At 43.9% G+C, this 23588-nt stretch overlaps 1 protein-coding gene across 2 annotated transcripts in view; it reads left to right on the plus strand.

Moving 5' to 3' along the window:
- EGLN1 (egl-9 family hypoxia inducible factor 1) overlaps nucleotides 1–20493 on the plus strand; it is a 48404-nt gene extending 27911 nt beyond the window's left edge. For both annotated transcript variants that reach the window (XM_066596038.1, XM_066596037.1), the window contains one exon: nucleotides 20242–20493. In XM_066596038.1, the coding sequence (XP_066452135.1) occupies nucleotides 20242–20303 (62 nt within the window). In that variant the 3' untranslated portion in view covers nucleotides 20304–20493. The remainder of the gene's footprint in view (nucleotides 1–20241) is intronic.
- Nucleotides 20494–23588: the final 3095 nt, after the last annotated feature.

The raw sequence follows: 23588 nt of genomic DNA on the forward strand, positions 1-23588 counted from the left end.
GTCAAGACTTTGGCTTGTCTAAAAGGACTTATTGTCCTTATTCGTAAACAAGATTTTTATCGGTTATGTAGAATGTTTTGAATTGTAAGTTATTAGACTAAACCCCTTTAGTGCCCAAGCGTGTTTGCACCTTAATGACTGACGACTAATTTTTCAGTTTTTTGTTCTCTCTTTTTGTTTTCTATTGCCTCATTCCTGCAGTAGTTTTAATTTTTCTGTCGACATAGCCATATGAGGACTGTCTTTTGTGGAACAAATTGTATTTTTTAATGCCATCATTTTTGAGTACATAAAATGTATTGTATAACTTATTTAATTTTTTTCGGGGATTGGGTGAAATAAAATTATTATGCCAGTTTTGTTTTTTGAATTTAAATTTTTACAGCCTTTAGTGTCAAATTACTGTGATAACATTATTCTCTGGTTTAGCATGATTCTAGCAACAGCATATTTTTACCCTTTTTTTAAGTTTTTTTTTTTTTTTCTATGTTTGTACACAAACACAATTTTATTTTTTTGAAAGATTTGCTTTTGTGTTGCGACATTCCAAAAGCCATATTGGCCTGTATGCACACTGCCAGGTCGGATTCCGGCTGCGAGATATCAAATAAGATCACTGGGTGCATCAAAAAGGGAATAAATGCACTTAAAGAGAACATAGTTCTTGCATTGTATAATGCACCAGTCAGACTGCACATAGAAACATAGAAAATTGTTGGCAGAAAAAGGCCACATGGTCAATCTGCTCATTTTATGTCATTTGTATTTCTTTCTTAACCCCTTAATGCCTACCCATATGCCTTCTAATGGTGGTTGTTAAGGGGTTCTTATTCTGATGCAATCGCTTTTTTACAACACTGCATCAGGAGCCTGGCACAGCTCTCCTTTGCCAAGGGGAGCGGGTGCTCAGCTGTCAGATGACAGCTCGGTACTTACATTAACAGAACTTACCTTCTTGTAGAAGCTGATCAGGTTAGTTTGAAAGGAGCAATCTCTCATAAACCCGTGCTGATAGTTATACAGCTATTTTTCTTAACCCCTTAGTGACCAAGCCTGTTTGCGCCTTAATGACCAGGCCAAATTTTGGAAGTCTGACGTGTACTTTAACATAGAATAGCTCCGTAAAGCTTTTGCATATCCAAGTGATTCTGACATTGTTTTTTCGCCACATGTTGTACTTCATTTAGGTGGTGAAAATAGTCCGATATAATTTGTGTATATTTATTAAAAGTGCCAATATTGGGAACATTTGGAAAAAAAATCAAATATGTGCAAACATACTGTACAAACTTTTGCTAAGATATATATTTCCATCTATTTACTTTAGTTTCAACAGATTTTATTAAAGTTCAGAGAGTTAAAACAGTAGTCATTTATGCTTTCTTATTTCCCCACGCAGGGGGCGGTGAGATTAATAGAAGGAATGACAAAGGTTTATTTTCAGACATTTTTGTACATTTCTTACATAACCTTTCTTTTAACAAGCTGAATTCTATTGTATCGCCTGTTTCTGACCTTTTCGGTGAATTCTAGGTATTCAGGCTTCAGCAATTACAAAATTATAAAGGAAACATAAAAACATGAAAGAACATGGAAAAGTAGGTCTTCACATCTTGTTTTCCATTCGCTACCGACTTTGGGTAATTCTTTTGCTTAGCTCTTTTAGGATTTGTGTGGTTATCGGGGGGAATTTAGGTTGAGAGCAAGTTATGTCTAAGGCCTGGGATGTCCATCATTTCAATCTAAGGTCTCCATAATTCACTGTATTTCGTTAGTGTCAGTTTGTATAGCATGTAGTCTTTCATACAGGGCAATCTGGGAGATCTGGTTTTGGACTTCATTATATGAGAGGGTTGGCTGTTTCCACCTAGCTGCTATATGTATTCTAGTTGCCATGCATATGTGCTGGATCAATTTATGTGCTTGGTATTTTATTCCTGGCGGACGATCTCCTAGTAGGAATAGTGTTGGAGATTTTGGGAGTGGACCAATAAATAGTCTTTGCAATAGTCTGTGTATCTGAGACCATAGTCTGGCTACCACCGGGCAACTCCACCATATGTGGGCTTGGGATCCTACTTCTGTACATCCCCTAAAGCAGAGTGGTGAAGTCAAGGGGAAAAATTTATTTATTCTTACTGGGACTAGGTGGGTGCGGTGTACGATTTTAATGGACGTTTCCATTAAGGAGACTTGGTGGCTACCTCTAGTGATAGTTTCACAACAATGTTGCCATCTTTCCACTGACATGTGGATTTGTAGTTCCGTTTCCCACTTTCGCATAAACGGAAGTTTGCTTTCTGTATCAGGCTTGTTTAACATTTTGTATAGTAAAGATAAAGTTCCTTTCCTCAAGGAGTTGTTTTTACATAATCTTTCAAGTGTTGTCATTTCAGGGATCACCCTAGGTAAGTCCATTGAATGTAGGAAGTGGAATATTTGGTTGGCTCGGAAGTTTTCTGCTGTTGGGAGATTGTAGTTAGCTTGGAGTTGGTTTAGTGTTATTATCTGGGAACCCATTAAGAAGTGGTTAAGATTTGTCAGTTCATTTGTCTTCCACTGCTGAAAATGGATTAAGTCCATACTCCGTGGAAATCTTATGTTAGGTGTAATAGGCATCATCCTAGAGGGTTTATTGGAGAGTTTATATTTAAATCGGGTGCTTCTCCAGATTCTCATGGTGTGGAAGGTGAGGGGACATCTGGTATGTAGGTTTGGGTTTAGGGGATTGTTAGACTATATTAGATTAGGGAAAGTTTGTGGGGATATTCTGGATGATTCTAACTTTACCCATAATGGATCTTTTTCTCCCCCCAGTGTCGTTAACCCTTGGGTTGTTTGTGCCGCCACGTAGTACTTCCAAAGGTTGGGGACAGAAAGACCTCCCCTGTTTTTATGCTTATACATAAGGGTGTTTTTGATTCTTGGTTTTTTTTGAGGCCCAGATGAATTGAAAGATACGTTTCTGTAGATTTGCTATCGTCGGGCGGGGGATTGGGATAGGTAGTGTCCTGAATAAATATAGTATGCGGGGTAGTAGGTTCATTTTAATTGCGCTGATTCTTCCCATCCAAGATAGTAGGGGATCATCCCATTTGGTCAGGTCTGCCATAAGTTTTTGTATTAGGGGTGGATAGTTCCATTTGTATAAGGTGGTTAAGGATGTGGTTAAGTTGATACCCAGATAGGGGATATAGTGATGTTGGTGTTGGAAGCCAAAATTTAAATCTATTAATTTTGTTAGTGAGGGCGGGGAGTTTAAATATGTGATGTCGCATTTATCTGGATTGATTTTTAGTCCCGTTAATAATCCCATTAAGTTGGGGAGGGAAATTAATGTCTGGGTCATTGTAAGTAGCAGGTCGTCCGCGAATAAGCTTAATTTGTACTCCACCCCCTCCACTGTCACTCCTCTTATATTGGGGTTTTGCCTAATGGCTATTGCGAGGGGTTCGACCGCCAGTGCAAATAAAGCAGGTGAGAGGGGACAGCCTTGCCGTGTACCTCTCCTGATTGGGATAGGGGTTTCTTTGCTTGTAGGTAGCTTTAATAAGGTGGAGGGAGTGGAGTACAATGCTGCCATCGAGCGCACGAAGGCTCCCTCGAAGCCCATACGCTGCAGGATAAAGAATAGATAGTCCCAGGCCAATGAGTCGAAAGCATTTTCTATGTCTAGGGCTAATAAGGTGATGGGGATTTTTGTGTCTTTTGAATGGTCAATTATATTTAGTACCTTTCTAATGTTGTCTGGGGCTTGTCTTGATGGGATGAATCCGACCTGGTCTTTATGTATAAGATTTGGGAGAAATTGGTTCAGTCGGGCCGCCAGGATAGATGTGAAGATTTTATAATCGATGTTCAACAACGAGATAGGCCTATAGCTTTTGGGGGAGAGAGGATCTTTTTTGGCCTTGGGTATAACTGTTAGATTAGAATTTAAAAATTCTTGGGGAGGGGTATCGCCCTTCTGCAGTGATTGAAAAAGGCTTTGTAGTGGTCCTATCAGGGATTCTTTGTATTTTTTTATAATAGATTGCCGTGTAGCCGTCGGGGCCAGGGGCCTTCCCTAACTTTAGGTTGTCTATGGCTTCCCTTATCTCTTCTATCGTAATATCTCTGTTTAGGTGGTCTCGCTGATTTTGGGTTAAGGTAGGAAGTGGGAGGGATTCTATAAAGGAGGGTCCTGCGGCCTCGATGTTCCCTTTATGTTCCTTATACAGGGATGCGTAATATGTGGCAAATGCTTTGTATATCTTGTCTGGATTGGATGTGGTCGTGTTGTGAGGGGTGTATAGTTTGAATATCGAGTTCGTCTTCTGTTTCTCTCTCAATTTTGTGGCCAGTAGTCTGTCTGGTTTGTTAGCGTATTTGTAATATTTATAACCTGTCCACTGGAGTGCTCGCTCAACTTTGTCTGATAGTAGGGTGTTTAGTTTAATCTTAGTCTCTAATTTCTTTAATCGTGGCCCTTGTGGGGTTACTTTGATTATAGGTTTCAAGCAGGAACAATCGCCTTTCTAGAGCTAAGTAAGATTTGTGATTTTTCTTTTTTTCTCTGAGATGCTAATCGGATTAATTGTCCTCTAATGCTTGCCTTATGAGCGAGCTATATCCAGTGGGGGTGTGATTCTTGGGTAGAATTCAGACTGAAGAAATCTGTAATTTATTTTTGGATTTGGTTTGAGATATTAGGATCTCTGATAAGGGCTTCGTTTAGTCTCCATTTATAGATGGGTTTGGGGGTCTCGTCGCTGTGTGTCACTGCTAATACCAAGTCATGATCTGACCATGAGCATGTATAGTGCCTTGATGTTACCAGTGTGGGTAAGAGGGATGTGGACATTAGGATGTAATCCAGTCTCGAATATGTCTGATTGGCTGAGGAGAAGGTGTATCCTCTCCTGTTGCCGTGTATTTCTCTCCAGGTGTCCGCTAGCATCAGTAGTGCTAGTTTGTTTCCCCAATCCTTCCTCTGTTGGATCGAGAATCTGTCTGGGTTGTTGTTTGATCTGTCTAGGGTTGCCGAGAAAGGGAAGTTGAAGTCGCCTGCCCATATGATTTTATGCTGCGTATATTTGAGAAGCTTCCGAGAGACCACCTGTAGGGTTGGGATTGGATTTTCTGAGGGCGCATAGACATTAACTATCACCATCTGTTGTGTGTGTATTTTTCCTACCAAGATACAAAATCTTCCTTCCTGGTCTATATCTGTCTCTTCCATTTGGAACGGAAAAGAATTATGTAGTAGGGTGAGGACTCCTCTGTGTTTTTTTTTTTTTTGGTGCCGTTGCTGTGAAGTGTCTGGAATAGTGTTGGTGGAAGTATTTAGGGACCGAGGTATGGGAGAAGTGGGTTTCCTGTATACAGATCACATCGGGTTTGTGTTTCAAGTATGACAGGAAAGCCATCTTTCTTTTGTTGGGGGACTTGAATCCCCATACATTATGGGAGACTATACATACCATTTGTAGTCTTGGGTGGGTGCTCTACTTCTCTCTTCCCCCTAATCCTTAATTTGGTGCGGTTAGTTTTTCTACGGTTTTCTTTATAGAATGTAAGACCTAGATTTCCAAAAACAAGAACAAAACAAACAAACATGCAAATCTTTGATGTCTCCCCTTGAGGAGGCATCACGAAAAAAACAACTTTTAAGTCGATACAGGTCCTAGGACCAGATTCTTCAAGATTGAAGACGACCCTCCTTAAGGGAGAGTCGCTTATCTTTGAGTGATCAGGGAAATTATCCATCCTTCCTGGACTCGCATCTCTAATCTTGTTGCTTTCTTAACTTTATAACCCACAACATAGTAATAAACAGACCTCCTGTTTGGGCCTTTGTTATCATCTTAACTTTCATTGTCAGTCCGGCCTCGTAAACCTATTGCCAGCTAGGCAATGAAATCTTCTTTGTCTTCCATAGCCCTCCCTCCCCCACCTCCGTTCAAAAATCTCCATTAATTAGGTGAGGATAGGATTATTGCCTGAATAACAAGAAACTAAAACATCAACATAGACTGCATTTCCTATCCTTTCCTTATCCTCTTTCTTTTCTTTCCCCCCTCTCTTCATGAGGGATTGGGCAGTCCCGTGTCACGATCTTGGGGTGTATGTCTTGGCAGTCCTCTCAGAGGGCGTGGCCTGCTCCAGGTCCTTCTTGGACGAGGACGGGAGGGGCCGATTTCCTGTGATCTGTCCACCGGTATTTGAGCCCTCTCTAGGGCCCCCAGTGCCTCTTCCATAGATTTAGCTGTATAGTTCCTCCCGAGGTGCTGGAAATGGAGAGCGAATGGGAACCCCCATTTATACTTTATATTGGCTGAGCTCAGGGCCTGTGTAATTGGTCTAAAGGTTCTTCGCTTAGCCATAGTTGTTGGGGCCACATCCGCGTATAGTTGGACTGATGTGGGTAGTCCAGGAAGTGAGGTCAGATTTCTTGCCGCCAGCAGCAGTTGGTCCCTGACCTCATAGTAATGTAGTTTAAGAACTACGTCTCTTGGGAGGTCTGGGCTGGGTGGTCGGGCCAAAGCTCTGTGAATCCTATCTATTCTAAAGGATGACTGGTCAACTTGCGGAAGAATAGCCGAGAATAAGTTGATTGTTTCCTTTAGAGCTGTAATGGTTTCAGGCAGGCCTCTAATTCGTATGTTGAAACGACGAGATCTATTCTCTAAATCCTCGTATTTGGATTCTAATAGTTCAACTTTAGCTTCGAGGTCGGACACATGTTGGCGATCTGCTTCCATAATTTCCACTATGTCGTCTGTTGTTTTTTCCAATTCGTCTGTCCTCTGACCCAGATCTCGGATTTGTTCGGTAAAATCTTTGTCTGCGGCTGAAAGTTCGTTTTTAAAGACCTTTGTCATCTGCTCTAGAAGGGAGGTTTGGTTACAGTGAGCGCAGCTGGCTTCCATGTTGAGATTCTCCTGTATTCTTGGTGGGGATAACTCTTGCTATTGAGGCTTGGGGGGTTGTTGGGGAGAGAGTTTTGGTTTGAGATTGTAAGGTGAACATTCTTGGTAGAGTTGTTCTAGAAGGGGTCTGTTGATATTGCGAGGTCTTGCCTTTGGTTTTCACCCTTGTTGTGTAAGGATTTATAAAAAATGCCAAAGGGTGCTAGAGTAGTTTGAGTAGGTTATTATTGCATATCACGATGCGAGGTTCCAGCAGGAGCAGGGACTAGGGGTGCATTCTCCAATCCATCCCTTACTGCATTAATACCCTAATATGTATAGATTGGGAGCTTATTTAAATGCACCGTAGGTCAGTTCGTTGCACAGGTTGAGAAAAGTGGAAAATAGAACTCTAATCTCCCAAAAAATTAGGGCGCTAAGACCCTTAAGTATTGCCTCTTCTTCCTGCGATTTTCTTGGGCCTTTGTCGCTTGGTGGGCGCACGTGTGGGGCTTGGGCAATGTTGTACCCCTTGTGATTAATTTGCCTATTGTGTTGGTTCACTTTTCAGAAGGGATGAATAAATGCTCAGGAACAGCAGTTATCAGTTTTGTCCACTAGGTGGTGCTATTGTACTTTTAATCTTGTCTGAGCTGTATACCCCGGCTGGCCTGCAACAAGATGGCAAACGGTTCTTTTTTTATCTTGGGGAGAGCGAGATGGCTGCTGCTGCACGCCCAGGCAGGGGCCGGGCACCTGTTCCCTGCTGTGTCTGCTTGCTGTATTGTGCCTGGGGATTCGGCCCGACGGGAAGCAGTGTCCCCGGTAAGTCTCTTCGGTTGTGCTGTGTAACGGCTGCGGGGAGGGGGAGAGCAGCTGTTCAGGCTCTGTGGGGGGTCGCCCCTGATGAATGTATGCTGCTGGGATGTGGGCTGGCAGCGGTGGTGTGGTCAGTGGAGGCTGCAGCAGAAGCGCGATCTCCGGAATATCGGGGCCTCCGCACTTCACTTAGAAGGGGTTACCTTGTGCTTCTCTCCTCTGCTTGCAGTTCTGGATGTGGTCCCCTTCGGGTATCGCTGTGCGCTGGTCTTCTCTGCCCGATCAGTCCACGGGTCCACTCTGCCGTCTCCGATGCTCCCTGGAAGGAGCTTGCTGTTATTTCTCGCGGCCGGCCTTCACTTCCGGCCGGTCGCGTCCACAAATTTAGCCTGGGGATGTGCCGGTTCTTGTAGGCCGCGATTTTTTACTGTCGGCTAGAGCCCCGCGGAAGGTCTTGCCACAAAGCTCCTGGTCTGGTGGAGCCCGCGGTGCTGTTCTCGGCCCCGGGGGAGCCCTTATAACGGGTCTAAGTCCGCTTTTTCTAGCGTGCGGTCTGCAGCTCTGGTGGCTGCGACTGTACCCGCTGCTGGCTCGCCACGCCCCCCCCCCCCCCCCATCTATTTACTTTATTCTGAATGCACATTTGAAAAACTTTTATGTTTTTAACCATTTAGGAGACGTACAAATTTAACATTACTTTTCAGCATTTTGAGGAACACTTTTTTTTTTTTTTTTCCTGCACCAAGCCAAGAGAGCAAAGGCTCATAGGTGTCAGAATAATAGATGCCCCCCCCACACACACACAAATGACCCCATTTTAAAAACTACACCCCTTAATGTATCCACTGAGGGGGGTCATAAGTATTTTGACCCCACAGTTTTTTTTCAGCAATTCAATTTAGAGGAGAAAAATTAAAATGTCGTATTTTTGCAAATATGTCATTTTAAAGACATATATTTTTTTTCTATAGTTTACATGAAAATGAGGATTTACACCCCAAAATGGATCCCCCTGTTTGTCCTGTGTTAAAAAATATACCCAATGTGGCCCTAATCTTATATCTGAGTGCACAACGGGGCCCAAAATGAAAGGAGTAGTCAGTGTCTTTCAGAACAGAAATTTTGCTTGAAGGCGTTTTAGGCCCCATAGCACACATGTAGAGTTCTTGAGCGCCCTAAACCATAGAAAACTACCACAAATGACCCCATTCTGAAAACTAGACCCCTTAACAAATTTCTCTAGGGGTGTACTGCCCATTTTGACCCCACGGTGTTTGAATGAATTCAAGCAAAGCAAAAGGAAAAAAAATGTGATTTTCATTTTTTGGCAATTGTCATTTTAAAAACCGCTTTTTTTTTTTTAACACCACACATATAAATGAAGACGTTCACCCCAAAATGGATACCCCTGTTTGTCCCGTGTTCAGAATCGTACCCATTGTGGCCCTAATCTACTTACAGGACACATGGCTAGGCCTATAATGAAAGGAACACCCGTTGGATTTCAGGGTACAACGGAATAAATTCCACGTCCCATCGCCCACTTATAGAGCCATTGAGCGGCCAAAACTATAAAGAACCCCCCCCAAATGACCCCATTTTGAAAACTAGACCCCCCTAACAAATTCATTTAGGGGTGTACTGCATATTTTGACCTCACAGTATTTGAATAAATCTAAGCAAAGCAGAAGGAAAAAATAACGATTTTCAATTTTTTGGGCAATTTTTTTCAATTTAAAAACAGTTTTTTTTTGTACAGTGTACATAGGAATGAAGACCTTCACCCCAAAATGGATACCCCCGTTTGTCCCGAGTTAAGAAACATACCCCTTGTGGCCCTAATCTACTTACAGGACCCATGGCAAGGCCAATAATGGAAGGAACACTCGTTGGATTGCAGCGCACAACTGAATAAATTCCAGGCCCCATTGCTCATTTGCACAGAATAAAAATAGACTCCCTAAAAATACCTCCCCCCCCCCCCCCCCCCCCTGTCACCCTTTTCGGCGTTCCCTAAATCTTAGATAAAAGTAATAATGTGAACTGTGTGGTATTTCCGAAGACAGGGGTTATTACGGAGGCTGGTTGGAATGGGCACATGGGGCAATAAAACCAGTATCCCCCCCTCCTCTCATGCTTTTTGGGGGTCATTTCTTGACCTCAGTGGCGGGTATGGGATGTAAAAAGTGGTGTTCCGTGAGTCTTCATAAGCTTGCGGAGGTGCGGCGGTCTCACACAGAAGACGCTTAACAAGCTGCTCCTGGAACTGCAGGAAGGCAAGCGTTCCTGGGGCTTCTTGTAAAATACGTATCACAGGTAGCGGTCTGAATAACGCCGGGCTCACGCAGCTGTAGGTGGAATCTGCTTGCGGAGGCCCACAGCGGATCCAATCTGTGAGCCCGGCTGTGACCCTGCGTACGGCCACGTAATGTACTGCGCATAACTGCGTACTCACACAGGCGGTTATTCGTAGTACAAATTTTTTTTTGTTGTATTTCCCGCACCGTCGCTTAGCGATGACGCGGGTACCCGCAGCCTGTATACAACATAGTTGCATATGGGCTGCGGGTATATCCACGACCATGGAGCACAATAGGCTCTATGCTGCGGATAGCCGCGGTAAAATAGAACCTGCTGCGTTCTCTTTTCTGCAAGTGGATTACGCAATTCCAACCCACTGATGTGAGCGGAATTGTGTAATCCAATGCGATTGATCTGCGTATTAGCGCGGATCAGACTCATGCGGAATCCGTAATTCCTATCCGGTCATGTGAGACCGGCCAAAGGTAGATCGCTACTTTTTTATCACGTGACCGCTCAACGAGGCCACCTGTCACTGCTCCAGGCTCTCGGCGACCGCTGGGTCGCTGGGAGCAAGGAGATTTTAAGTTTCCTGGACTCCCCGACTCCTGCGCATGTGTCCGGTATTTTGCCGGCGGTCGCATGTGCAGAATCTGGGTAAGTTCACGGATGAGGATCGCGTCGGGGTGCAAATACGGAGGCCTCCGGTAAAAAGTTTTATCTCCTCTCACCGATCGCATCGATGAGGGGAGATGAAACTAACTTTTTTTAAAACTTTTACGTGATCGCCATTATCCATTGGATAACGGCGAACACGTGATCAGGAACCGCTCACCGCGGGCCCCCCGTGAAATTTCCAGGCTCTTGGCTAAGTTTTATAGCCAGGAACAGGGAGATTTTAAGTTATCCTGGCAATCCACGGCTTTTGCGCATGCGTCTGCCGCTTTGGCGACGGCCGCGTGCGCAGAAGCTGGGGTAAGGTCTGCGGATAAATCCAGGGGGCCTTGGGTACGTAATTTCATCCTCCCTCATGGATATGATCCGTGAGGGGAGATGAAATGTAAGCGTTCTAACCTTTTTTTTTTTTTTTTTTTTACTTTTTCAAACTTTAAAAAAAACTTTTTTACACTTTTTTAAAATTACTTCTTTACACTTTTTTTTACTTTAAATGATCACTGCTATCCATTGGATAACAGTGATCATCTATGCAGTGACATCCCTCTGCACCTGGCTACACATGGAAGCCAGAAGCAGAGGGATTTTAAATTTCCTGGGTCCTGAGCCCCTCTGTGCACGCACCCGATGTCAATCATCGGGCGCGCATGCGCAGAATGGGACTCAGGTCCCGGAAGACCGTGACGCCGCTGAGGACCGGGGGTGAGGGGAGGTGAAATTAACTTTATTTTTACTTTTTTACAACTTTTTCGCGATCGCCGCTATCCACTGCATAGCGGCGATTGCGGGCCCGGGGACCGCTCGCCGCGGTCCCCGGGGACGACATCTGGTTCCCAGCTGCCTTCAGGAGCCAGGAGATTTTAAACTCCCTGGGGTTCCCAGGCTTCTGCACATGCACGTGACGTCATTCATCTGGCGCGCATGCGCAGAAGAGCCTTGCTGGGTCCCGGAGGAGCCATTCTCCGCGGCAGTCATCAGGGAAGCCGGGTGAGTAATTTCAGCTGCCCTGATGGATACGAACCATCAGGGCAGCTGAATCTTTTAACTTTTTTTTTAAAAACATCTTTTGCGATCGGTGCTATCTATTGGATAGCGCCGATCGCAATGCCGGGGGGGACTGCCCGCACCCCGGGATGACAGCTCCATGCTGCCGGTTACCTGCGGGCATCGACAGCATGGAGCTGTCACGTCCATAGCCCACGGGGCTTTATTCTCTGTAGGACGCATGTTTTTACGTCCTCAGAGAATAAAGCCCACTTGGGCAGGACGTAAAAACACTATGGGCTGGTCGTTAAGGGGTTAAGGTACTTCAGGATGGCATTTATTAAAAACCAGCCAAAGATTTTACCCACAATAGAAGTAAGACTTGCTGGCCTGTAGTTTCCAGATTCACTTTTTGAGCCCTTTTTGAACATCTGCACCATGTTGGCTATGTTCCAATCCAATGGCAGAGACCCAATTGCTATTAAGTGCTTAAATATATAAAACAAGGGTCTGTGTATCACATTTACTTAATTCCCTTACAACTCGGGGGTGTATGCTATCGGGACTCTGCGATTTTCGTCTATTTTTCATTTTTTTAAGACCGCTCTGCACTTCTTCCTGGGTTAGACTGGTGACATTTAGTGGAGAGTTTACTTTATCACTGCATCTCATATGACATTTCATATTAGTCTGTGAATACACTGGAGAAAAAGCAATTTAATAGATTTTCCTTCTGGTCATCAACTTCCACAATTCTTTCTACATTATTAACCTGGCAGGGATGTATTTGGCGCAACAGGACGTACAGTTACGCCCTGTGGATAGCGCAAGATCAGAAAAGATCAGTGGAGCCAGCTGTCACTGATAGCTGGCCTTCCAGTGCAACAGTGGGAGTGCATCGGGACAGCGACCCCCTGCTGCTGTTACCCCTTACACGCTGCGAACTATATAGATCACGGCATGAAAAGGGTTCACAGAGGATGCAGCAGCGGGGGTGGATGTGTGATGTCGGACTCTTGCGATTATAACCACTGAGAGCCCAACTGGATCATCGTATCACAACAAATTGAACACTCTTTTTAACCTGAACGGCAAAAAGTTTTAAAAAAAAAGCGCAATGCTTTTTTTTTTTCATTTTGCTTCCCAAAAAAAGCAATAAGTCTTATGTACCCCAAACTGGTACCCATAGAAACTACAGCTCATTATGCAAAAAATAAGCCCTCACAGAGCTCCGTCTATGGAAAAATAAATTTATAGAACTTTTAATGCAGCAACTTACAAAGCAACCCTTTTTCAAAAAAGGGTTTTTATTGCAGGAAAAAAAAAATTGTATCGTTGTAATCGTACTGACACATGGTAAAACTGTGTCCTTTTATGCTGCATGATTAACACTGTACAAAAAACAATGGCAGAATTGATGTTTTCTTTCTCTGCAATCATAAACATTTTTTGAAAGCTTTATGCTGATCTATGCACCCAAAAATGGCACCAATAAAAACTACAGTTCGCCTCGCAAAAAAGGCCTCATACGGCCATGTTGACGGAAAAATAAAAACGTTATGTATTTTGAAAAGTGAAGATGAAAATCCCCAAATATCGTTGCATTCTCAACGCCAAAATAGGCCATGTCCTGATGAAAATAGGGGTAGGGCTTATTATCAGGGGAAAACGGTAATTTAAACACTTTCTTTTTGCTGTTTATTGCCCCCTTTACATCTTTATTAAGCCACATTGGTTTTCTTCTAGTTCAAGTCGCCATAATAACCAGTGCCTTCTGTTATACTTGGTGGCCTATAGAAATCCCCTATGAGGATTTTAGTATTATCTTTTCCATCCATAAACTACATTATGAGATTCCACAGCTCTGGAACTAGGGTGCCTGGTGAGCATGAAACACTGCTCCCTCGACTTGCCGATCCCTCACAGTTGAGTTTCATAATGTAGTTTATGGGTCTCAAACATGGCAGGTTCCCTTTTAAGGGTTTGTTCATATGACAATCCAATGATTGCAAGGAGCGTATTTATTTTTTTCACATTATGTGCATGATAAATATCCTGTGCGTAATGCCGCATATTTACATGTACTACTCATGTGAGAAATTTTCAGTAAGTCAGCTTTCCGTGGGGTGATCTTCTTTAACAAGTAACAAAATATGACAAAAAGTATAAGGACAGCGCTCGCAGAGAGAAATCCAGTAAAACGTTGCCTCTTTGGCTAAATAAGTAAGGTTTAGACTTACCCGGTGTTTAGTAGGACCCTATATAGGGACCCACTAACACCCCATGTCCACGTAAGCTTTAAATGAATAATTGATCCTCCTCCAGAGTTCCTTTTTATCCTGTCAGGCTAGAGACAAGGAGAGCCAGCAGATTCTATCACCGTTTCCTTGTGGGGATCCGTATCCAAACAGACAAAGTATATAAGAAAAAAGATCTGCACTTCTTAAGGAAAGTAAATCCTCTGGTCCCGACGTGAACCTGTTTTTTACTGAAACCTTTTGCGCATTGCTTGCCCTGTTAAAGCTGGGGGCTTAAAGGGGTGGTCTCGCGAAACCAAGTGGGGGTATACACTTCCGTATGGCCATATTAATGCACTTTGTAATGTACATTGTGCATTAAATATGAGCCATACAGAAGTTATTCCACTTACCTGCTCCGTTGCTAGCGTCCTCGTCTCCATGGTTCCGTCTAAATTCGCTGGCAGCTTGCTTTTTTAGACGCGCTTGCGCAGTCCGGTCTTCTCCATTCAGCACGAGCCGCTTCAGTGTGCTCCCCGCTACAGCTCTTCTGCGCATGCGCAGACGAGCTGTCACTGCTCGGGAGCGCGCTGAAGCGGCCATTCTGCACCATCCTCTGTTAGAGGAAGGTGCAGAAACTGGAGCTGCCCAGCGGAGAAGCCCAGCCCAGCAGCCCCGAGAAGCCTCCCAGGTAAGTGATGGGTCGGGGGGCTGCCGCTGCGCCGGGCTGCGCCGGGGGGGCTGTCGCTGCGCCGGGGGAGCTGTCGCTGCGCCGGGGGGGGGCTGCCGCTGTGATGGGGGGGCGGTCGCTAGGCCGGGGGGGGGGGCTGCCGCTGCGCCGGGGGGGCTGTCGCTAGGCCGGGGGGGGCTGCCGCTAGGCCAGGGGTGACGTTCACCTGGGCTGAGGGTCTAGCGCTGGGGAGCCGGGGGCTAGCGCCGGTTACCTGCTGTCTGGTCGGCGGCTGCGGGGCGTCTGGTCGGCGGCTGCGATGCGTCCGGTTGCCATGGAGACACAGCTGGCGGCGTCTCGGGAGCGCGCACGTCGGGCTGCAGCGAGCGACGGGGAAAGAGCCGGCGGCCATCTTGAGGAAACTTTTATAAGTTGCTGAAACGCTGGAACGGTAAGTACGAACCAGCTAGAAATGTCATTTACAGGGGGGCTTTGTAATGTATGTTTAATGGGGGGGACTGGGCAAAAAAAAAAATTAACTGCTTCCTCGAGACATCTCCTTTAAGTTTGAGCTTCATTGAGGATCTGCATCAGGCAGCTGGAGGTCCCGTTTGAGAAAGTGAGCCAAACGCACTTTCTTTTTCTATTTGATTCATACTTATCCGAGAGTCGCACAAAAATTGAACGTGCTGGGACTTATCCATCTTGCAGCAGAGAAAAATCTCCCATGTAAATAGACCCATTGCAAACCTATTTTTGTACAAAACTCGCACAGAAGTATTGACATTTTAAGTACAGCTTCAAAGGCACAGATTGTGAATATGGGGGAACCCAACTTTTTATTATAGATTAGTTGGGATAATTGCTTCAGGTATGTGCGAGTGCTAGGCTGGACTGCTGTCTTAATATTTAGGCTGCTTTTACAGCTCATTTTCATGTGTTTTTGTTTTTTTTTTTTTCTTTATTTTTCCGTCTTTTAGGCCTCCTTCCCACGAACGGATTTACGCCGCGTAAATCCGTGGCAAAAATCCGCTGCGTTGCCCCCTGCTATTAGGTTCTATTGAACCTAATAGCACAATGCTCACGATGCGCAATTCCACCGCGGAATTACGCACCATGAAATCTCCCGTCCTCACCCGCAGCATGTTCTATTTGCCGCGGGTGTACGCGCTGACGGCTTCCATTGCAGTCAATGGAAGCCGTCCGTTCACGCTATCTCCCGCTGCAACCAGCGGAAGATAGCGTGAAAAAACGCTTCCCCGCCTACCGCCGCGCGTCATGTGACGCGGTGGGCGGGGAAGCGTCTTCACGCTATCTTCCGCTGGTAAGTATGGGGTCTATGGGGGGCGCCGTGACAGGCTTCACTGCGGAATATTACGCGGCGGAGCCCTTCACGCTCGTGTGAAGCCGGCCTTAATTAGATACGTTGAGAAAAGCTCTTGACATACACTATGGGCTAACTTCTCAGGGGTGAGTGCGATATTGGGCGTGAATCATGGCCCAATATCAAAATGATGGGGTGTGTTAAAAAGCTGTAGAATGTTAGAAAAAGCAGTGCAGAATTGCGGCAAAGCGCCGCAGTTTTGAATGTGGCTTTTTGTGAACGCATGTGTGAGATCGGTCAAAGTGTGAATGTCTTCTGATTCGCAATCTGTTTTTCACACATTTAAGAAAAACGGAAAGTGGACAATTGATGCTGTTTTAAAATGCCCATTGAAGTAAGTAGGTATGTGAGGGGAAAAAACTGAGTGTACACGCATGCCTTGCAAATGCATTCCAGCTTTTTTTGCACACACTAAAATAGGAAATGCTGCATTTTGTTTTTTGTTTTTATTTAAACTGACTGCCTGCATTATAATGGGCCAGAATTCTGTCATTTGCAAGTTCAGATGAAACTTTTTCGTTAAACTCGCTTCTGTGATGAGACTTACTGCTAGACTATATGACATCCAGTAAATGTAATGTGTGTAGCCCAAAACAAAGCAACCACATACACATGGTGATCGTAATTAAAATATCCCTGTTCAGAGATGTCTAGAGAGACATCTACTGGGTGAAATTGAATAAAACTTGATAATACTATCCAGTTCGTGCAGAGGCAATCTCTGTGGGAAAAGAAAAATTAAAATGGCTGGTGGAAGGCATCTAGGTTTTATCCCAAGAAGCTTCAATGGAAAGGAGGTCATGAGATACATAATCAAAGGAATCATAGAATGCTAGAGTTGGAAGGGACCTCCAGGGTCATCTGGTCCAACCCACTGCTCAGTGCAGGATCACTAAATCATCCCAGACGGATATTTGTCCAGCCTTTGTTTGAACACTTCCATTAAAGGAGAACTTGCCACCTCCCGTGGTAACCTGTTCCACTCATTGATCACTCTCACTGTCAGGAGGTTTTTTCTATTATCTAATTTGCTTCCTCCCTTTCAGTTTCATTCCATTGCTTCTTGTCTTTCCTTGTGCAAATGAGAATAAGGCTGATCCCTCTGCACTGTGACAGCCCTAGAGATATTTGTAGACTGATATTAACCCTTTCCAATCCAATATGTATCCTGATTTTCCAAGGGGGCTTACTCTTTTTCTGCCGATGTAAAACGGCGCTATCTGCTGGCTTAAGCCAGTACTGCATTAGGTGACACGTTGGGTAGGCTCCGACAGCAGAGAGGCTGGCAATATACAGTAAGAGAACCCCGACAGACTTCTTCCAACATCGGAGCTGTACAGCCTTACATCATAATGTCTTTAGACATCAGACAGTGGATTGGAAAGGGTTAAGTCTCCTCTCGGTCTTCTTTTTTACAAGCTAAACATTACCACATCCTTTAACTGTTCCTCATAGGACATGATTGGCAGACCACTCACCATCTTGGTAACTCTTCTCTAAAAAAAGATTGAACTTGTTCCAGTTTGTCTAAGTGGTGTGCCCAGAACTGGATACAGTATTCCAGATGAGGTCTAACTAAGGCACCCTGTCCACGGCCGAGGTGGAATGTCGCACGGGAGGAGGGAACATCCAGCCATTGGATTCTTCCTACCCTCTTTCTGAGTTCATTAAAATCTGCCTTTTTGAAATTCAACCTTGAGGTCTGAGTTTTCTCAGGTCTTCCTCCCCTTTTTATCCAAAATTCAAGGATAGCACGATCACTGCCTCCTAGGGTCCCAGTCACCCTTACTTCCTCAACCATTCCCTCCCAGTTGGTAAGAATTAGGTACAAGATAGCTGATCCCCTTGTTTTCTCTTTGACTTTTTGGAAGATATAGTTGTCAGCAAGAGCTGGTAAGAATTTGTTGGATCTATTACATTTACCTGAGAGATTCCCAAGGGTAGAATTTCATCAGAAAAATCTGATGCCTGTTTCAGGCTTTCGCTGATGTCATGTTGAGTATTAAAGGGGTTGTGCCGGGAAAGCAAGTGGGGTTAAGCATTTCTGTATGGCCATATAAATGCACTTTGTAATATATATCGTGCATTAAATATTGGCCATACAGAGGTTATACACTTACCCCCTCTGGTGTTGGCGTCCCCGTCTCCATGGTGCCGACCGAAGCCTTCTTCTGCCTGGATTAGACGCGCTTGCGCAGTCTGCCCTCTTCTGTCCCGCTTCGGCGTGCTCGCGCCGCAGAGGTCTTCTGCACATGCGCAGAAGACCTGTGTGGCGAGAGCACGCCGGAGCGGCCCCTTCAGCGGGACAGAAGAAGCAGACGGCGCAAGCGCGTCTAATCCAGGCAGAAGAAGGCTTCGGTTGGCGCCATGGAGACGGGGACGCCAACACCGGAGGGGGTAAGTGTATAACTTCTGTATGGCCAATATTTAATGCACGATGTATATTACAAAGTGCATTTATATGGCCATACAGAAGTGCTTAACCCCACTTGCTTTCGCGGGACGACCCCTTTAAGTTGAATTATTTGATATGAAAAACCCTAATCATGAGTTTTTTTTCAGGTACCAGAAGATGCTGTTAACTATCTAGGACAGAATTGTGATTATCCTGATGTTTGCTAACGGAAGTTCACATTAGGTAGCCTAGGCTTTCACAAGTTCTATTTCTATAGTGATGTGGCTCTTAATTCTGTCCTGTATTGTTAATGGCATTAGTGTTTTTTTTAAATTTATTTATTTATTTTTTAAACCACAAAATTCAACATAACTTTAAGACTCAGTATGACAACAGCCATAACTTGAAAATGGTTGCAAATATTGGAAATATTAAAAAAATGATTACACCTATCACTTTCTGATTAAATTCTACCTTTTAATCATGTATCCCATGGACCCCCTTTCCATTTGAAGTTTCTTGGGCTGAATCGAAGATGGCTGCCATATCCATTTGAATTCTTTTTATATGTAATCTATATCTCCATGAAAGACAGAAGTGACTCTCAAATATAGCAAACTTTCTCATGAGCTGAATTGTCAGCACTGATGTCCTCCAGTGTCGAGGTCCAGGGTTAAAAGCTGACGAAGGACTTGTAATGCTGACCATATATGAACATTCCACAAATGTAAGAGTAGATCATCGTATATAAGCAGACTAGAGGAAAGATGCCAAACATGAAATTAACACAAAAAGTTTGTTTTTATAAAGTACAAAAGAATATGGGCTCCATGTTAGTATTAGAAAAAATTAAGGCTTGTTTTCACATATATGTGGGCTCATCACAAAAAAAATGGTAATTGGTGCTAGGCAGTTGGGAAGCATCATTCACTATGCGGCCATGTTAAACGTATGAAGAGAAGCCTTAAAACCCTTTTACGCGCAAAGCTAATCTCTTAAACAACTGAATGAACGGCGGACAATATTGCATATAATTATACGTTCAGATAATGGCTTTAATCATCTGCATCTTCCTCCAGGAGTTATTTGCTCAGCTGGGCTTGTGTTTAAACAATGGTTATCTGGCCTGCAGGATTCCATTGTTCTCCTCCTGGCAGAGTAAATATTAAGTAAACCAAAAGATTTTCTTAACAGTGTACTTATTGTAAGAGCCAAGAAATGGTTTTTATGTTGGCTGAAAACCAGCTATTAACAACAATTGAATGAATAGTGCACAACTGCTCGCCTTTGTAACTATATTATTGCTCATTTTCATCCGCTTTAACAAATTTTGAGCGAATTGTTGCGTTTTTACACAGGCCTTTATGGCTCTTTAAGAACAGATGAATTGGAGAAAAGGATTACACCAGATAATAAAACTACCCTACCCCCTCTGGTTCCTGGACAATTTTTGTCCTGGGACCGAAGAATCACTTTACTTGCTGTTTGGCCTTCAACTAATGCAAAATAAGAATAGAGACACGGTAACTCGTCTTCCATAGAAAGCTGTCATGGTTAATTCAATAAAAAGGGTCATAGGGGGCCGGGGATTCCTTTCCTGAAGCTGATCATATTGCTGGAGATCCGTTGGTGATCCAGAGACTTAATCTGCTTGCCATATTTGGAGTTAAGACATTACCTAAAATTAGAAGAATTGACTTCAAACTTGTGTGTTTTGCCTTCCTCTAGAATTGGCATTTGAGAATAGGCGGAACTGAATAGACTTGGTCTTTTTTTCAGCTTTGCAAACTGTTACTGTGTGTGTGTGTGTGTGTGTGTGTGTGTGTGTGTGTGTGTTTTGTCCTCTCTAAATCTTGTTTTGCTTCTGATTAATTTCTTGTTTTTAGGTGAAAAATCTGTGAGGATGGAGCTGAACAAGTCATCAGATGAGGTCACGAAAGTCTTTTGAGAATTATGAAGTAGCAGCACTTTTTCTCTCTGTATACAGTATATACAAAGTGACCTAAGAGCAATGTATTTTTTGAGTTGCATCATATGCAGTGGAATTTCTAGCTGTATTATGTTGTGAATGTATATAATTGTAAAGTCTATGTATAATAACTATATGATGCACTAATAAAGTAATTCATTGGTCAGTGCTACGGTAGTATTCTCAGCACCTTTTATAAGAAATATGCATATAGTACACATTTGTTCAAAGCTCTTGTCTTCTATTAAATTCTTTTGTTTTTTTACTAATTTACCATCATGAAGTTTGCCCTTTTAACCCCTTAAAGACATGGCCTATTTTGGTGTTGAGGACTTTTGGGGGATTTTCTCCACTTTTCAAAAGTTATAACTTTTATTTTTCCATCGGCATGACCATATGAGGGCTTGTGTTTTGCATGGGGAACTGTAGTTTTTATTGGTGCCATTTTTTGGGTGCATAGACTATATTGTAAAACTTTCATATTTTTTTTTATGATTGCAGGGAGAGGAAACATCAGTTCTGCCATTATTATATATATATTTTTTCAGAGTGTTAATTATTCAGCATAAATGCCGCAATAAAGTTTTTCCGCAGTATGGTACGATTACAATGATACCAAACATTTTTTTCCCTTGTTTAGGTTTTTCCACTTTTCTGCAATAAACCCCCTCCCCCCATCCTACTTTTTTTTTTTTTTTTGAGGTTTGTTTTTCTAAATCGCTGCATTGAAAGTCCCATAACTTTTTTTTCTATTTTTTTTTTTACATTGACGAAGCTCTGCAAGGGCTTGTTTTTTGCGTAACAAGCTGTAATTTTTATCTGTACCAATAATGTCACATATGTACCCCCGCTGTTGCAGCAGGAGGCTGGCTATCGGTGATAGCCGGCTCCCGCTGTCAGATAGCACAGGATCTCTTCTGATCTTGTGCTATCTACAGGGTGTAACTGGACGTCCTGTTGCACTAAGTACTTCTCTTCGAGCATGTACAGTTACGCCCCGTGGCATTAAGGGGTTAAACCAATCCTAAATTAGGAATTTGCTGTACGATTCAATTCTTATTCATACTTTTTTTTTCTTTTCTTTTTTGCAGCCCTCACGGAGCGCACTGTAGAGTAGCATCTGTTGCACTGGTTACAGTGATATGTCTGCAGTGCAGTAATTTTGGAGAAACATGCATTTCATTAGCATCCAGACCCAGAACTAGTCCTGCATATTCCTGAGCTGCAGACTAGCCACAGCCAACCCACCCCACCCTCCAGCCAATGACTGGCAGTTGACTCTAAGCCCAGTAACAAGCAGAGTGCTGTCAATCAGTGGCTAGAGGGTCAGGTGGGTGTGGCTAGCCTGCAGATTATGAATATCCAGGACTAAAAGTAGTCCTTTTGAGTATGTGTTACCACTAATTAAGTTTCTTCAAAATTTACTGCACAGATCCACAGACGTATCACTGTAATCAACGTGCCTATTACTAGCTCCTGCTACTCTCAGAGAAGGATGGAAAGTTGGTGACAGACTCTTCAAGTAGAGACTTTGGCCGCCTGCACATGGGCGGAAATCCCGCTGCGGGATTTCCGCCGCTGAAAGTCTGCATAGGAGTGCATTACAATACGCACTTCTATGCACACGGCCGCGGTTTGGCCGCGCGAAATCTCGCACGGCAAACAAACCGCGGCATGTCCTATTTTTGTGCGGGGCACGCACTTACCCGGCCGCCGGCTCCGGTCTGCGCATGCGCCGGCTGTGCCGCAGCCGGCACATGAAAGAGCTGGGGCCGCCAGGTGCGGGAGAGTACGCGCTCGTCCCTGCCGGCTCTCGGGTCGGGTCCCGCGGCGAGAATTCTCGCTGCCGGATCCGACCCGCTCGTGTGCAGGCGGCCTTTAGATGTATTTACTAGTGTATTTTGTATAATTTAAAAAAAACAAACAACTCTTTTATAGACTTCTAACCCAAATGTTAAAATGTCACTCCCGTGTTACTCTTCCACTGAATCTAACAGAAGAGAAGTAGAAATGCAACTGCACACAGGGTGGTACAACTGCTAAGGCAACCGTATGATACTTAAGGCCTATCTAAACGTAACGGTTGTTCTCGATAATTGTTACAGCTAAACGCAAGCCATCCTGCACTTCCTTTTTGTCGCTCAGTTTCAGCCAGTATAAAAATCGTCAGCTTGCTTACTTAATACATTTTTAAACATTCCCCTGCTCAGTGTTCCACTTAGGAACGGGAATCACTGAACGAGAAGTGAACAATGACCCGTATGTCTAAATATTCTGCACGGAAATCTGCTTGTATAAAAAGGGCATTACTGAGTATGTTGGGTTTTGTAGAACAAGTGCAATTGTGTGTCTCCACAGATCAGGGGAGAGTAACATTGCAGGGACTCTTTAAGCACTACACTACAAATCCTGTAGATCTTGAATATAGGATAATTCTCTAAATTGTTAGTGGATACACACTGACTAAGTTGGACTTCAAACATATTCACATTGTAAGATATAATACTAGCTAGAGAATTGTAAGGTGTTCTTAGATAACGTTACTGTACCTCTTTTAGAATGGAAAATGTATATAAATAGTGATGTTTATAGTAAATGCAGTCACTTGCTGATGGAGTTTTTAAACTCTTCCTGTTGGAAAGGTTACAAAAAGAGTTAATTAACTTTTTTTTTTTTAAGGGAATAGTTTTTGAGCCACTGCTTGTGCATGCTAGATTTGAATTCTCACAAACTTGGTCCCTATAATGAGTTACATTTTTTTTTTGCATTGTATTAGAAAATTCACTTTAAATTATTCATACTTTGAAATATTAACACCATACATGTAGATAAAGGAAAATAATTTCAAAGTACATTTGTAACATACTTTCTCGTCCGTATCATTGGGGGCCACAGCCTAGACCATGGGATATAGCCACTGCCCTAGGAGGCGACACTAAGCAGAAAGTGTTAGCTCCTCCCCCTGGCTATATCCCCTCTGCAGGCACTCAGCTAATCAGTCTTTAGCTTAGTGTCTGCAGGAGGCAGACGTGGCTATACGCGGGAATCCGGGGAGTCGGGGCTTTTTCCTGGCTCTACCGTCCTCCCGGGGGAGACGCAAGCAGAGGGTGTCTCCACCACTTCTGCGGTGTCTCACCCAGGGAAGAAAAAGGGGCCCAACCCTGCAATGCGCATTGGCGTCGGTTACCCGCCAGCCATAGGGCTCCCCCTCCCTGGAGTGGCGCACTTGGACCAGTGACGCATAGGGGGAAGCCCTGCTGGAGA

Source organism: Eleutherodactylus coqui, chromosome 3, assembly GCF_035609145.1.
Source record: "Eleutherodactylus coqui strain aEleCoq1 chromosome 3, aEleCoq1.hap1, whole genome shotgun sequence".
In the NCBI taxonomy this organism is placed as follows: Eukaryota; Metazoa; Chordata; class Amphibia; order Anura; family Eleutherodactylidae; genus Eleutherodactylus; species Eleutherodactylus coqui.